The sequence below is a fragment of the Calonectris borealis genome, chromosome 7 (genome assembly GCF_964195595.1).
Source record: "Calonectris borealis chromosome 7, bCalBor7.hap1.2, whole genome shotgun sequence".
NCBI lineage: Eukaryota > Metazoa > Chordata > Aves > Procellariiformes > Procellariidae > Calonectris > Calonectris borealis.
Window position 1 is genome coordinate 44,322,436 of NC_134318.1, and position 14,142 is coordinate 44,336,577.

The 14,142-nt window shown below is 42.7% G+C and overlaps 1 protein-coding gene across 4 annotated transcripts in view; it reads left to right on the forward strand.

The window, feature by feature from the left end:
- Positions 1-14,142, forward strand: part of INPP5A (inositol polyphosphate-5-phosphatase A) — a 262,986-nt gene that overhangs the window by 58,033 nt on the left and 190,811 nt on the right. For all 4 annotated transcript variants that reach the window (XM_075155323.1, XM_075155322.1, XM_075155324.1 and 1 more), the window contains exon 2: positions 4,212-4,253. In XM_075155323.1, coding sequence (XP_075011424.1) covers positions 4,212-4,253 — 42 coding nt within the window. The remainder of the gene's footprint in view (positions 1-4,211; positions 4,254-14,142) is intronic.

Below are 14,142 nucleotides of genomic sequence, written 5' to 3' on the forward strand. Positions count from 1 at the left end.
ACAACTTTGGTATTTTTGTTGTGCTGCTCAGATGAGGAGAAAGGAAGGAGGAAGTCGGGAAGGTCCTAGAGCTTTTGGTGACTTGCTTCATCTTGTACCTGGCTTAGTTTTGGAATTATTTCTATAAACGCCTTCCCCCCTGAGACTTTGTTCTCCATTGTTAATTAGTTTAAAGGGGTGTGCAGGCAAGCGAAGTTGTAAAATTAGGTGTACCTCTACTTAGTGACCTGAATTCATTTTTCCTCTTTCTGTTTGAATGCTGGCCTGTGCCAGCAAATTTAAAATACAGTGGGTGTCAGGAGGGGTTATATTGGCAGGTATGGAGCTGTGTTGAATTTTGTTCACAAGGAGTCAGGTGTGGGTTGTCCAGGCCATTGGTGGGATGGTGTCCTTTCTTCCTGAGCTGAAGTTCTCGATGCACCTGGTGAAAGCGCACAGCAGCTCCATAGAGGACATCCGCCATGGGCTTCCAGGGCTTCCAGGTAGTGACTGTTGGGGCTAAAAATAAGAAGAAAAGAAAGCCTTTTCCAAAAAAAACCAAAAACCCAAACTCCAAAGCACTGTTCCTCTATGTGAATCTATTTCCAGGCTGCTCCTGCTTTTTCACAAATATATGAGTTGGTAGATACCATAATAGCTGAATGTGGCAACAGGAGCGCTATTAGCAGCTTTTATTTTAATCGTCACTTGTGGCTGACTCCTGCTTACGTTCAAAACACGTTCCTGGCCTACCTTCAAAATGTAGCTGCTGCAAATTTGTTTCGCATAGGTTTGAGATCTTGAATTTTCTGGGGAGCTCTGAGTTTTCTATATGTATTTGTATCTCCTCCATCAATACAGTGATGCTCTCCATTTATAATACCTGTCATCCAAGAATCTCAAAGCTGTACTGAAGACGACAAGTAAATAGTATTGCCCATCTCATCCCAGGCTGGGTCGCGGAGGTGGAACAAGCAAGCACGTCGTTGGCTTACTGCCATGACTCAACTTGTGGGGCCACCTGACACAGAAAGGGCCATAATCCCCAGGACGTCTCCAAGAGCCGTGGTGGCAGAGCTGCCACTAAGAGCTAGGGCCATCTGGTTTTGCGCTCTTACTGCCTCTTCCTGCTGCTTCAATGTGAGTCCATGTTAGATGGTATTTTGATGGTGGTTTATTGCTGTAAGTTCTAGCTATGTGCCCTTGACAATTGCTACAAGCAATGTCCCAGGGCATCGGAAGGACTAGGAGCACAGGAAACAAAATCCAGTAACCCCTTGTCCCTTCTCAGGAGTAAAATCATTATTCCTTCTTGTAACAGACATTGCCTTTTGGGTGCTGCATTGGGGAGGGGGAGCTGGGAGTTTTTGAAGAATTGGGTAATGGTAGAAGATTTGGGTAAACCTTGGGTCACTGTGCACTGTGAGGAGCCTCTATAGGTTGCTTATCTGAGGGATTGCTATCACTGCTTGGGATTTAGTTTGGCAAATTTTTCAATATTTGATCTGATTTCTCAAAAACAATCTCGCCCAGCATATGGGAGGTAGATGCAGAGCTGCTGGAGGGCCCTGGAGCTGTCTTGTCAACTTCCCTCTGATGTACTGGGTTGTTTTCGTATTTAATCTTACAATGTGTTCATTTAGTCATGTAGCAAATGAGGGAACTTCTACCACTTGCAGTAATATTTAGAAACAAAAGTAAGGTTGTGCTTTATTTTCTCCCTTGGAATTCCTCAAGTATGAATAACTTGCTTTAAATAGTCTTGATTGGTAGCAATTTTTTCTCCCTTAAAAAGCTGTAGCTAGTATAAATTAATGTGAATAGCTGCGCCATCCTTATTTACAGATTTGCACTCAGGTTTAACTGAAAATCTCAAATCATGCTAAATAAAAATCTTATGTTTGTGCTTAACATAGAAGGACTATGTCTGAAACTAGGTGAGGCTCTCGGTGAAGCGTCCTGCACTCTGGAGTGCATTTGCTTCAAATTCAGGTTTGCATTCTTTGGGATATTGTGTCATCCGTCTTTTAGCTCCTGTCTGTAAATAGAGGCTGAAATGGGGTTTGGTTTTCTTTAGTGGGTTTACAAAAATGACTGACAACTTCTGTTAATTTTAGATTATTCTTAAAACTTAAGAGGTCCCCAGGACATCTTGCGGCTGGCATAAATAAAATAGAGAGACATGAGGAGTCCGTGGGGTTTGTTTGTTTGTTAATATGAAAATTGCCTATTACCTACTGAGTAAGGCAAACAAATACTTTGTTTTGAAAATAAATACACAGCACTGCTGAAGTCTGCTTGTGGCCTAACGCAGGACTTGTTTATCTAGTGTTCATAACTACCAGAAAATTTTAATTAGAAATTTCACAATCCCCAAGATCTTGCTTTCTTGATAGTTGAATCTGGCCTTTTGGTTTAGATCATACACAAATCATATGCAAAGCATATACAAAGCATGTTCCCAGTTCATATCTGTTTTGTAGAGTGATTAAAAAAAAAAAAATCAATAAATCCTGTGCTGTCTTCATAACTTCAGGTTAGAAGTCAGTTTGAAATCACAGCAGCTCCTGGTTTGCTTGTTTTCTTGTTGCTGCTTTTATAAAAGCAACAATCCTTACTTACTGTTACTCAGTGGGCTGTCTCATTAAGTTCAGAAAGAGTAGAAAAAGAGTTAAGTAGCTAAATAAGCAGTTAATGAGATGGCATTTTTAGAGGGACTATTTTATTGCCTGTCTGACTGTCTTCAATTTTTATTTGTCTTCCTTATTCTGGCTTTGACTTATGCGGTTCGGCTGAGGGGAAGGGCATGGGTGGGAGACATGGATGTTTTGTTCTGTTTATTAATTTAAGACGTCCCTGAGCTTGGGCCAAGATTCATCCTGGTTGGCTTTAGGCGCAGAATGAGAGGCCTCTGCTCTTGGTTGCCGCACCGAGAGCAACACCTTCCATAGGAAATGCTGAGAAAATTCATCGCTAGAGAAAATGATTGTTGCTAAGGAGTGAAAATTTCACCTCCTTGACCAATAATGTCTGAATTCCAGAATTGTCAAGAAGGAGTGATCAACAAAAGGGAGGTGACGGGTAGCAAGGGACAAATGTGGTGCTTTTTTCCCTCAGCTTTCAAAAAACTTCTGTAGACTTGTAGACTTCATAGGCTTACAGAACTGGATGACTTTTATAGACTTGTAGACAAAAGAAAAATTTTTTTTTTTGACTACGTACAAATCTTTATAGCCACCTATGGGCAAATCTTCATGCAACAAACAGTCAATATAAATTAGTAAGTTTAAAGTTCTATCCAACTATTTGAAAATAACACACTTGATGGGAAAATAGAGCAGAACAGAAATTTCATGCCTGTGTATTTGCCTCTGGGCGGCTGGTGTCATAACTGTTGTTAAAGGGAGGATGTTGAGGCATCTCTCTGGTTTTCAGTTCAATATGTTCTGCTGCCTGCCACAGATACTGTACATTCCTGCTATTTCTGGGAGAGAAGATTCTGATTGGGGTTTTTATTGCCTACTATGATGCAAAAATTATCCAGAAGTCTTGTTGTTGAAGAGTAAAACTCAACAAATTATTCACTTGTAGCTGTACATTTAATGTGTGAAAATTGGTTTTCTCGCTCCATAATCATATCTGCGGTGGGCTGTGTTTCTGAAAAGGCAGAACGTTGTACTTACCATATTTTTGCTGCTTCAGTTTTCATAACTTCTGTAGCAATCTTGAAACGCTTCTCCCAGTTTGTCCTTGACAGGAGCTCTAATGTGCTCAAGCATCCTGCAAAAGCACGGTCATCCCTCTGAGCCAATTCATTAGAAGCAAATCCATGTAACTTGAAGCTCAGATTGCAGCATCTGAGTATCAGCAGTTCATGTAAAGTCTTTGATATCCAGCCAATGAACGTGTACTTCTAAAAGCACATATTTCAATACGTATCAAGTCTGTTGATTGTAATTGCTTGATAATCTTGCATATATATGAACGTTGTGAAGTCGTATACAAAATGCATCTTCTTAGTGAAAATCTGAGAAGAGGGGACTCGGAAACAAAAAGGAGAGGTCTGTCCATTGGCGCTTGTGGAGGAACATCCTCATGTTTGTACTTTTTTTCTTTAATTGTGGAAAAAAACTCCCCACTTGAATGCACTGAGAAAAGCAAAAGTACGGGGATATTATTATAAAAATACATAACTTTTTATTCTTAATTAATTTTTGTATTTTGTTTTTCAGCCAGAAAATTTACAGAAGAATTGGCTTCGGGAATTTTATCAGGTAAGGTAAAACTTACTTTCTCATGGAATTCTAAGCACATTTGCTTTTTGGCTTAATTAATAATGTGAAGATCTTTTGCTTTTTAAGTTGAAATCACTAATGATTTTATAGTCAAAACCAGTCCTAAAATGTATGTCTCTTTCTGGATTTCTAAGTAATGATTATAAAAGTTCAGCGTATAAACATAATTTGTTCTCATTGACAATCCTCTGCCTAAAAAAAGGTTTGACATTTTACAAAAATTACTTTAGTTTGGCCTGTAATGGTCTTTTAAATCTCCTGAGTAAGGAATATATTTTGAGTAATTTGAAAAAAAAAAACCAAACTGTTGGTAAGTCCAGTTTACACTTATATTGAAATCTAACAATTTCTGGTGTTGGTTTGCAATAGATCAGTCCTGCTGTCTGCTCTTTCTTGAAAATTTTCTTGTTTAGGCAATGTGAAAATATTGAAACTGAACCCATATTATAAAATGTGTTGTAAACTTTGGGGGTGTGTGGGGGGGTTTAAGCATAAAAGCCACCCTGACACATTGTGCTGTTGCAATAGAGACTTGTTTAACTTGCTGAGTTCATGCAGAAACATGTAAATAAGCAGTAGGAGATGAGCACTGGTGGAACACAAAGGTGTCATCCCGTTTCAGAGTGCCGTTTCACTCTGACGAAGCTTGTATCGCATCTGCCAGAATTGATCGATTCTGAGATTCCTTTATTTGTTTTTACATCTCGTATACAAAAATGGTTAAAGCAACAATATTCTGCTGTTCAAGTTTTAAAGTGAAACTACAGGAAAAATTGTTAGCAATATTTTATCTTTTGCTTTTTGTAACTGAAAACATCCTGTAATTATTTATCTGGTCAGGTTACTGGTGCAGCCCATGACCTTTACTGCAATGCTGTAAAATACTGCAGTTAGCTTTTTCTGGCAAGTTTAATGGATTTGCAGAAATCCAAGAAGCAATAACCAGTCTTATATTCATCACTATCTGTTGACTTCACAAAAGATTCATCTGTTTATTTTTCTTCTTCCATCTTGATTGGTGACTGCTATATGTACATGATGCTCACACTGTGCAGGCTTTCTCAGCTAATTCTGATTTAAACCATCTCCACATCTTCAGGGAAGACTCTTCCTATGAAGAAAATACAAAGTACATTTAAATAGATAGAACTTTTTTTATTACTTATCTTATTTATGCATCTTTATCAAGTAGACTCCTCACTTGTTTACTAAAGTGAGGTGAGCGCTACAGAAATGCCTCCAAATAGTTTGTGGAAGACAGGAAGAGGAGGAGAAAAGAACGCGCTGCTAGTATCCTAGAGCAGAGACCACTAGCATGTAACTGGATGTGGTCTGTCTTTGGTCCAGTGAATATTGTGTATACAAAGTTCAATGCAGGAAGAAAACGATCCACTGACACTCCGTGCGGCCAGTCAAGTGCAGGGTCCGGACCAGCCAAAGTGTAGCTGAAGTAGCTCGACCTGAACCCCCTCCTTGCAGGAGTTTTGCGATGTCCACCCTCCATCTCTGTGCCTCTGCCCTCCGTACCTGCAATCTGAGAAAGCTGTATTAAAAGAAAAAAGAAAAAAAAGAAAGCGGGGGGGAGGGAGGGGTGGGTAAAAAAAGTTTACCAGTTCACTCATTGCTGGTAACAGGCAGGCAGTCCTCAGCGTGTTTGGAGGAACAGGGCCGTTCAGCAGCCTTGAACCCTTCTTCCTCTCTTCAGTGTGTGCAGCAGGATGCCTGTTTATGCAGCGTTCACAAACGCACTGGGAAGTGGAATAAAACTTTATAAAAAGCTCCTTAGGGAAGAGACTGATACGCTTGTACCAAAAGTAGCACAGCACAGTCCTGCTATTAGGCTATGTAGCAATCTAGCAAATGTACAACTTCAGAACTTTTTTTTATTTGAATTCTGCGTGCTTTGTTGAAAACCTCTGCAAATTGAAGTTCATCAGAAGTACTGGAAAATGACTCTTAATACTTCTTCGTAAACTCGAAACCCAGATAAACCGCAGACCACATTTTTTTTTTTCCATTCTTCTGAGGAATTCAATTTGCATATGTAGTTGTGTCAATACAGTTTGCGTAACTTCTAAGGATGAAGTCCTTTTGTAAGCAGTCAAAATAATCTCCACAAAAAAGGAAGCGCAGTTACCACTCTAAGTTTAAAATGTTTCTAGAAATTAAACCCATAATGGAAACGTCTTTGAACAGATGCCAATTTTTAAGTTCCAGTAAAATAAAATAGGATTTTAATTGTTGTTATAGGTAAATCAAGTCCATTTATGTATCATCATTGATTATATGCTGTATGCATTTCTGAGAATGTGGTAGCACATGGAGGACTAAAATAACATTCAAATGTCACATGCTAAAATTTTTAAACTTCTGCCATTGATCTACAAATATCCTACATTATTAACATGAAAAATATGGAAGATCTAATGCTGTTAAATTAAACAGTTTGTCCAAGAAATACAAACAGAAAAAAAATATTTTAAATAAACTTTCAGGTAAGTTTTTAATGACAGCTTACAATGTAGCAGCCCATAAAGTAGTATGCTACTTCATGGCTTTTGTTGACAACACAGTTGGTACAGCTGAGAGATGTTGTCTTGTCTGATCTGTTTTCCTTGGATTCATTGGTGGAGCCTGCATTTTGGGTGACATCTGACTTGGTAGTTTAAAATTGATTTAACTATCAAATACTGGATAAGTTTCTACCAGTTCAGTATTAGTTGCTGCTTTTCCCCCAAGGAAAACTAAAACAAGTTGAAGGAAGAGTTCAACTGAACTCCATTCCAGATATTTATAGGTATTGGCTTTTGGCGTGCTCCCCAGAGGGAGGTGGTGGTGGAGCCTTTCCCATGCATGTCATGCAGCGCTGGAATAGACGCGCCCTTGACATGCTGCTGACAACAGGCTCCTTGGTGGAAAGAGCGGCCTGGATCTCAGAAACCTGCTTGTTTCCCATCGCTAAATTTATAGCTTTTCCTCCTCGCTGCTCTGCTTTTTCCGTTTGATCGGATGGGTGAATACATGGCATTCATTTTGGGGTTTCATAACACTTACGATATAAGCCATAGGTATTGTATTCTCGTTACATGTAGATAAATAAGAAGGCTTAAAGCCAGCCAGCTTTTGCAAAAAAGAAGTAGTAGAAAAAGAAAGTCGGCATCTCTGGTAGTGCTCTAGTAGTGAGATGCTTTAGGAACAAGAAAAGGCTTCCGAAAGATCCATCCACCTGTCTGTGAATGCTTAACAAACTGATCAAAGTACATCATCTAATTACAACACAGTATCATAAAAAACATTCACCAAATGATTGAGAAACGCCATGTTCCTTCTCTTCTGTGGATTACAATGTTAACTTTAAAGTTAGCTTATTTTGTTAACCTATAAAACAGAAGGAAACAAATGTCAGCTCTCCTCCCGTGTTCCTCCTTTTCTCACTGTGCTCCGTCCCCTTCCCAAAGGTAGCGCCTGAAGAACACGTGTGCTTGTGTGATGGCAACTTAAACCAGAGGCCTTCTGCCTCTGGGTTGGTGTAGGTTAAGGTGGTGATTGTTTGAAGGTGTAGATTTTTCTTAGCATCTGTTGTCAAATGGTGATATTCCTCAGAAGAATAATTTGTGATTTGTGTGCTCTGGCTTTGGGATTCCTCGAATTTTTCGGCTTTCCTCTGTGAAGCCAGAAGAGTACCTCTCCTATAGGAAAGTGGAGATTTTTTTGTTTAATTCATCTCCAAAAGCTAAGCTTCAGGAACTTGCTGTACTGAAATATGGCAATTTGAGAATTGGCCCAGTGGATTTTTTTTTTTTCCTTCTATAGTTGTCATCAAATTTTGCATCTTATTGCCTCTTGACTTAGCATCACTGAATTAATTTTTTAATTTGTAAACAAAATGTGGCCAGGAGTATCTTCCCTTGATCTTGTGGTGTTTGGAAAGTCAGCTCCCTCCAGACAGCTGCTGGTCGGGGGGGGGCGTTCCATCCCGTGCCTGTTCCCAACCTTCATCGGCGGGATCAGGGCTCTACCTGTACCTGTACCACCCCTGCTCCTGCTGTCCCCTTCTGAACCCGTGCACCCCAGGCGTGGGGTCTGGGGTCCGGGAAGGTGCGGGCGGGCAGATGGGGCCGTCCTGATGCGGCACAGCTGGGGAGCAGCGGGACCACGGGAAGCCGAACCCACAGCTGGCAGCTCCTTCGTGGCGTAATTTAGGACTGCGAAGCCTTGAAAGTTGAAGGACCTCCTGTGTGCTGAAGAAGCCCACCCTTTTTGGTGAAGAATGGGAAAGTGTTTGTAACGAGGCTGACAAAGGCCACGAGGTGATTTTCTGCAGCTCTGTCTTACTTCTGGAGTAGAGAAGGTGCAAACTGCTTTGCTTTTTACCTTGAGAAGAGAAGAAAGGGCACTCAATGGGCTGGCTGCCATCTGAAGTCGCTTTTTCACTTGTTAATCTTGGAGTTGGAATGGACGGCAAGTGGTTATGCCTGCTCGCTACCTATGCTACATGCTTTGATTTGGGGTTGGGGGCTAGGTTAGAACTTCCAATAACAGATTAAATTATTTCTTCATTTCTTCGTTCGTTGTTGCAGTCTTTCTTCTTTGTGCAAGGAAGCCATCAAGATTATGGAAATGATTAAATACCCATCAGTAGCCGTAGACATTGCAGAAATCTACTTTTTCCTGCGTGCGGTACTGCTGCCATAGATGGTAGATGGGTATATCTCCATTTGTAATATGGATCTTTATACATAAAGTGGAGTATGACGCATATAAGCTCATGCCCAGCAAAGCAGCACAAACATGCCGGGTGTCCCATGGCGCGGTTAAAACACTGAAGCGGGACCGTCTCGGCTGGGCGAGGTACGCGCCGGTGCCACTGCTGCGGGGGGTGCAGCGGGCAGCCCTGGTGTGGGCTGCCCCCAGCACCACTGCATTGGCCAAAGGTTTGCTTTGCTGACAGCAAGCGCTTTAATAGCGAGACGACTCGCTCCTCTCCACCCTTCGGGAAGGCGAGTGGAAACCCATGCAGAATGGCAGCACAGCGGGGCCTTGGGCACCTTTGCAGGATCTTCTGCACTTTGCTTTCAGTATGGAGTTTGTTGCTGTGATTGCTGTCCCAATAGAGAAAAGATTGGTATCTGTGTGTGATGTGCAGATGGGTTGCACATAGTATTAAAACATTATTAAAGCTTTTTGATAGGTGTGTTTAAGGTCTGTTTATTCCCTTTTCCCCATCCCTTTCCAGTTGTAGGTCACAGCTGGCTTTGTTGAAACGATCTTAGCTTGAAAGAAGATGTGCTTGTGCTTGAAAAGGCAGAGTCCTATGTCATAGTGGAATCTTAGGTCGTGTCTGACTTCAAATCTAAAAATAGGTCAACTACTTTGCTTCGAATGTGGTCGAAAGAAAAAGGTGATTTAGAACAACTTTTCGTGTGCTATAGATGGAATTAATGTTAAAATAGGAAGCACAATTTTCTGAGATGGACTACAGTCACAGACTTCTAACGTAATTGATGTCTGATTTGCAACAGTCAGGCTATCGGTGCCAGTATCAGTGAAACTTTACTGTAATGCCCTTAAAACCAGTAACCACCCTACCCATGTGATTACTAAACAATTCACCGTTTTTCTTCCAGCATATTTCTTTTTTAGTAATATTCATAAAATCTTTGAATCTTCCTTTTCATTAAACAATTTGATCATAACCTTCAAGAATCTTGATAATCTCTGTGGTAGCATAGTCAGTTATTTTAAATGCTATGGATTTGCAGGCTGTGTTTTGTTTTGTTTTAGACCCTAGTAATAAGACAGTCACATTTTGCAGATACGTAATGTGTGAAGCTGACAACATTTGTTCAGCTGAATGCTTTTGGCGGCCCCTGTAACTGGCTGGTCAGAATAGGCTCTAGGCCACCAAAATTTTGGAAGGCGTGGGAATTATTTCTTAAGTGGTTTTACAAGAGCCTATTTTTTTTTTCTTAGTTTTTTTTTTTTAAAAAAAAAAGGCAGAACAGAAGCTATGGTTGGAAGATAAATGTCCCTGAAGATAGGAAATACTGTAATGAGGTAAAATATCTATGAAAAAAGATATCCAACCTACAGGGCATCATGTACAGGGAAAGCGGAGAACAAACAACAAGCAATCATTCTGCTAAAAATCACCCAAGTATCACACGAGGTGATTAAGAGGAGAAGACAGTTTGTCTGTCGGATGTGTCTTTGCTGGGGGGGGTTGTCTTCTTTTGTCAGTGCAGTAAACGGTGGCCCCGTCAGAGGTGTCGGCTATTCACTTGTAGCTCTTGGGTGGCAACAGTTGTGACCTTGACTTGCATTGATCGTGTGGGTACAGAGTGAAAAGGCACAAGGTTGTCGGCATGGTCTGGAACAGCTTAGCGTGTTGCATGCTTTGGTTTGTTGAGCTGGAGAAATGTGTAAGCATTCTGTAAAGGCCAGCAGGATCGTTACCGAAGTCGCACGGTGCCTCTGGAAGGATGTCCTGAGGCAGCTGTGCCAGCCCGGCTTTGCTAAGGCAATGCTAAATGACCAGTACGTGCAGCAAAATCAATCTGTGGATAGGAAAATCATCCGCCTCCTGTGGTGTAACTACCCCTGGCATCAGCCTGAGCACTGCAGAAGGAACCAGGCAGTTCAGGAACGTGCTGTCTTGTACTTTGCACTCCTGCATGTCATCCTCCATGCGACGCTGTGCAACTCCCAACAGCAAAATCTGTGCACTTGTTAGAAGTGGAAGCAGGCGTTATGGGGGAAGGATGTTGCAAAATCCCAGGGTTCGCAGAGTTTGCTCTGGTTTCTAATGTTCGAAGCAGAAAATAGTATTTGCAGTTGAAAACAATCCACTGGAATCAAAATAAAGTCTTGTAAGCAGGTATGTCGTACCATGCACTTGATAATCAGAAATTGCAGCGAACGGGGAAAAATCTTCTTACAAGGAGGCTGAATTCAGTGAAGTCCTAGTGCTGGTTATTATGCATATAATCTCTTAAATGTGCATAGTTACTGGTAACTCGGGTCTTAAATATTTTAGTTTAGACTCCCATCCTCTTTTCAGTAAAAATTCTCTTATCCCAAAAACATGCCTTGGAAACGAGGGAGAGTGGCTGTTGGGAGGAAAGTAAAAACACAGATTGTGAGAGTAGTGGTTTGGAGCATTTTGTGTGTGATCGGGAAGAGTTTAGTGCTTTAGCAAGAAACTGGACAATTTGGTGAACCAGATGTTATGCCAATGATAGAGTATTCACAGAATATGCAAATCGGATTATTGTCCCAGCTGTGCGTGAAGTGCCCAGTACCCAGGCTCACAGCCTTAATGTCAGTTTGCAGGAAAAAAACACGGGGGGACAAGAAGCTTCAAGAATATCCAAGAAGCTGTTTGCAAGGGAGGGCCATAGGGGCCCACAGAAAGGACTTTTGTTGATTTATTTATTTACTTGGGGTTTTTTTTCTTTTTCTTTTCTTTTTACCTCCTCCTTCCTTATCTATTGTACCAGCATTTGGGGTGGGAGGAGTTTAGGAGCTGGAGCTATTGGAAATCTTTATTAATTTTAGTAACAATCTTTTTTTGTAGCATTCATGGCAAATGGTCATTTTAGATGCAAGTGTGGAGGCAGAGGGTTTTTTTTTCCCCTAATGTAGTTGTCCATGTTGCTTAATGTGTTTGAGAGTATTTAAAGCCTTTATTTGTAGTAATAGAGAAGTTAAAAGTTTACCTAAAAGCTAAAGGTCATCTTGGTATTGCAGCATGGAAACTTTCTGTATTACCCTTTTTAAAGAAAGAAGAGGGGAAAAAAAACAACAAAAACCCAACAATAACAAACCCTAGCCACTCAGAAAGTTTGTTCTTTAATTATTTTAGTGGACTTAATGCTGTTTGTTTAACTAGAAAGGGTGATTAACTGAAACGCTGTGTTACAGACCCCAGCAACCCTTGCGAGTTTAGATCTTGGGCCTTTTTCAGATGGGTGTTTTTTCCTCAGACAGGGGTTGTTTGGGGCTTTTAGTTTGAATCCATAGCCTGAAAGCAGGGCAGAAATGCCTGCCTGCGCTGTACGGCTACGCATGCACGGGCTGCAGCACATTTCTCGAAGCTGAGGCCTCGCTGCAGATGGTTTGGGTGAGCGATCCCCGCTCCGGCGGGAAGGCTCGAGCGTGGCCGGGCTGCCCGGGCGGGCGCAGCCACCCTGGGTGCCAGGCAGCCAGCCTGGCCCTGACATCACGGAAACTTGTGGCATCCTGCGCCGGCTGCGAGCAGAAAACGGGTCTCTGGTGCTCGCCGCCTCCCTCTGCGTGCTCCTTACAGCGACAAGCTGTGGCTTGGCACGCCGTCCCCCGCCCCCGGCAATGAGAATGGTAGGTCCCCACCCGTCCCCGTGGAGGAGAGCCCCTCTCCCGCGGCGGGGGGCGAGCGGCTCGCCCGCTCAAGCGGGCGGGTGGTGAAGAGCGGCGTCTCCCCGGAGCCCGCTCCCTGCCTCCCTGCTGCCTGTGCCACTGCTGTGGCGGTGCTGTAGGTGCCACGTCCTCAGGGAGCAGAGGCACGGCGAGTGGCTGTTCAGGGAAGACTATTCAGAGCTTTCACATTTTGCAGTGTACACTCCAAGTAAATCTTCCGCCTCACTAGTTTGTGTTGGTTCCTTTTTCTATAGTGTGCATTAATGCATAAACATAACCTGTATTTGGAAACACTTTTCCTTTACTCAACCCTACTTACTGTTTTCTGTCACATACACTTTCTTAAAAGAAAAGGAAAAAAAAAATTCTACCTGCTTAAGCTGAAAATTTCCAGGTATGTGCCTCATTTGGGTTTTGGAGGAAACCTCCAGAAAAATTGTTTCCTCGTTCTGTAAATGAGACTTAGAGAAATACTCATTTCTGATTTGAAAAAATAAGTGTACGTACATGCTGGTAGTAACAGTTTCTTTACAAAGCTGTACTACCTGCAGGTTTCGGAGCAGGGACTCGGCAGTTCTGGCTTTGGCACACATTTGAAGGGCTGTGTTTCGCCCACCCTTCAAAGGCGGCCGAGGTGGAGCGGCGGGCGCGGGAGCAGTGGCGGCGGGCAGACTGGGGAGCTCTCCCCGGGACACGCCAGCCAAGCCGGGGAAGGAGGGCCACTGGAATGGGACGCAAACCCCAGACAGCGATGGGGACTGTAAAGAGGGGCAAGGATGCCAGGCTGCTGGAGCGCGGGTATCTCGGAGCCGGGGGGAGCCCCGACCTGTGGCCATGGCAGAGCCCTGCCCTGGGTGTGGGTCTGGGAGCACCTCAGGGGTGTCGCCCCTGCCCTGAGCCGCAGGCCGAGGAGCTGTCTGCAGGCGTCCTTTCTCCAGTAACTCAAGTGACAGAGTAATAGGGGAGGGTGTAAAGCTGCTTACCCAGCTGATGATAGTGGACCTATGTTACTTGGTAAGGATTTAAGAAAAAAACCCTTAAAGAATTACTTAGAACGACCCTGCAGTATCATTGACAGTAAAGAGCTCAAAATGCCAGTTGTGGAGTTACCTCTGCTGGGTGTACCTGATAAGTAGTTGCAAGTCAGTCTCTTCCTATCCTTAGTTTACTGCATACCATTAAATTACTTCAAAAATTTAAGTAGCAATTGCTAGACAATGACTTTCTCGGCTGTGGTCACACTGTGGTATGGTAATGTACCAGATGTTCAGCTGTGGATACTCAAACATGCGTTGAGGTACAGTGGTAACCCCTTCACACAAGCTTTTCTTTCTGCTTTATGGCCCCAAAGCACAGCTCTGACTTGCAGGCGCAGGGGGGAGCGCTTCTCCCCTCTGTAGATCAGATGCCAGGGCTGGCTTTGCTTACAACATGAAGACCGTTAGAGTGATGGTTCCCTTGGAAAGCACCC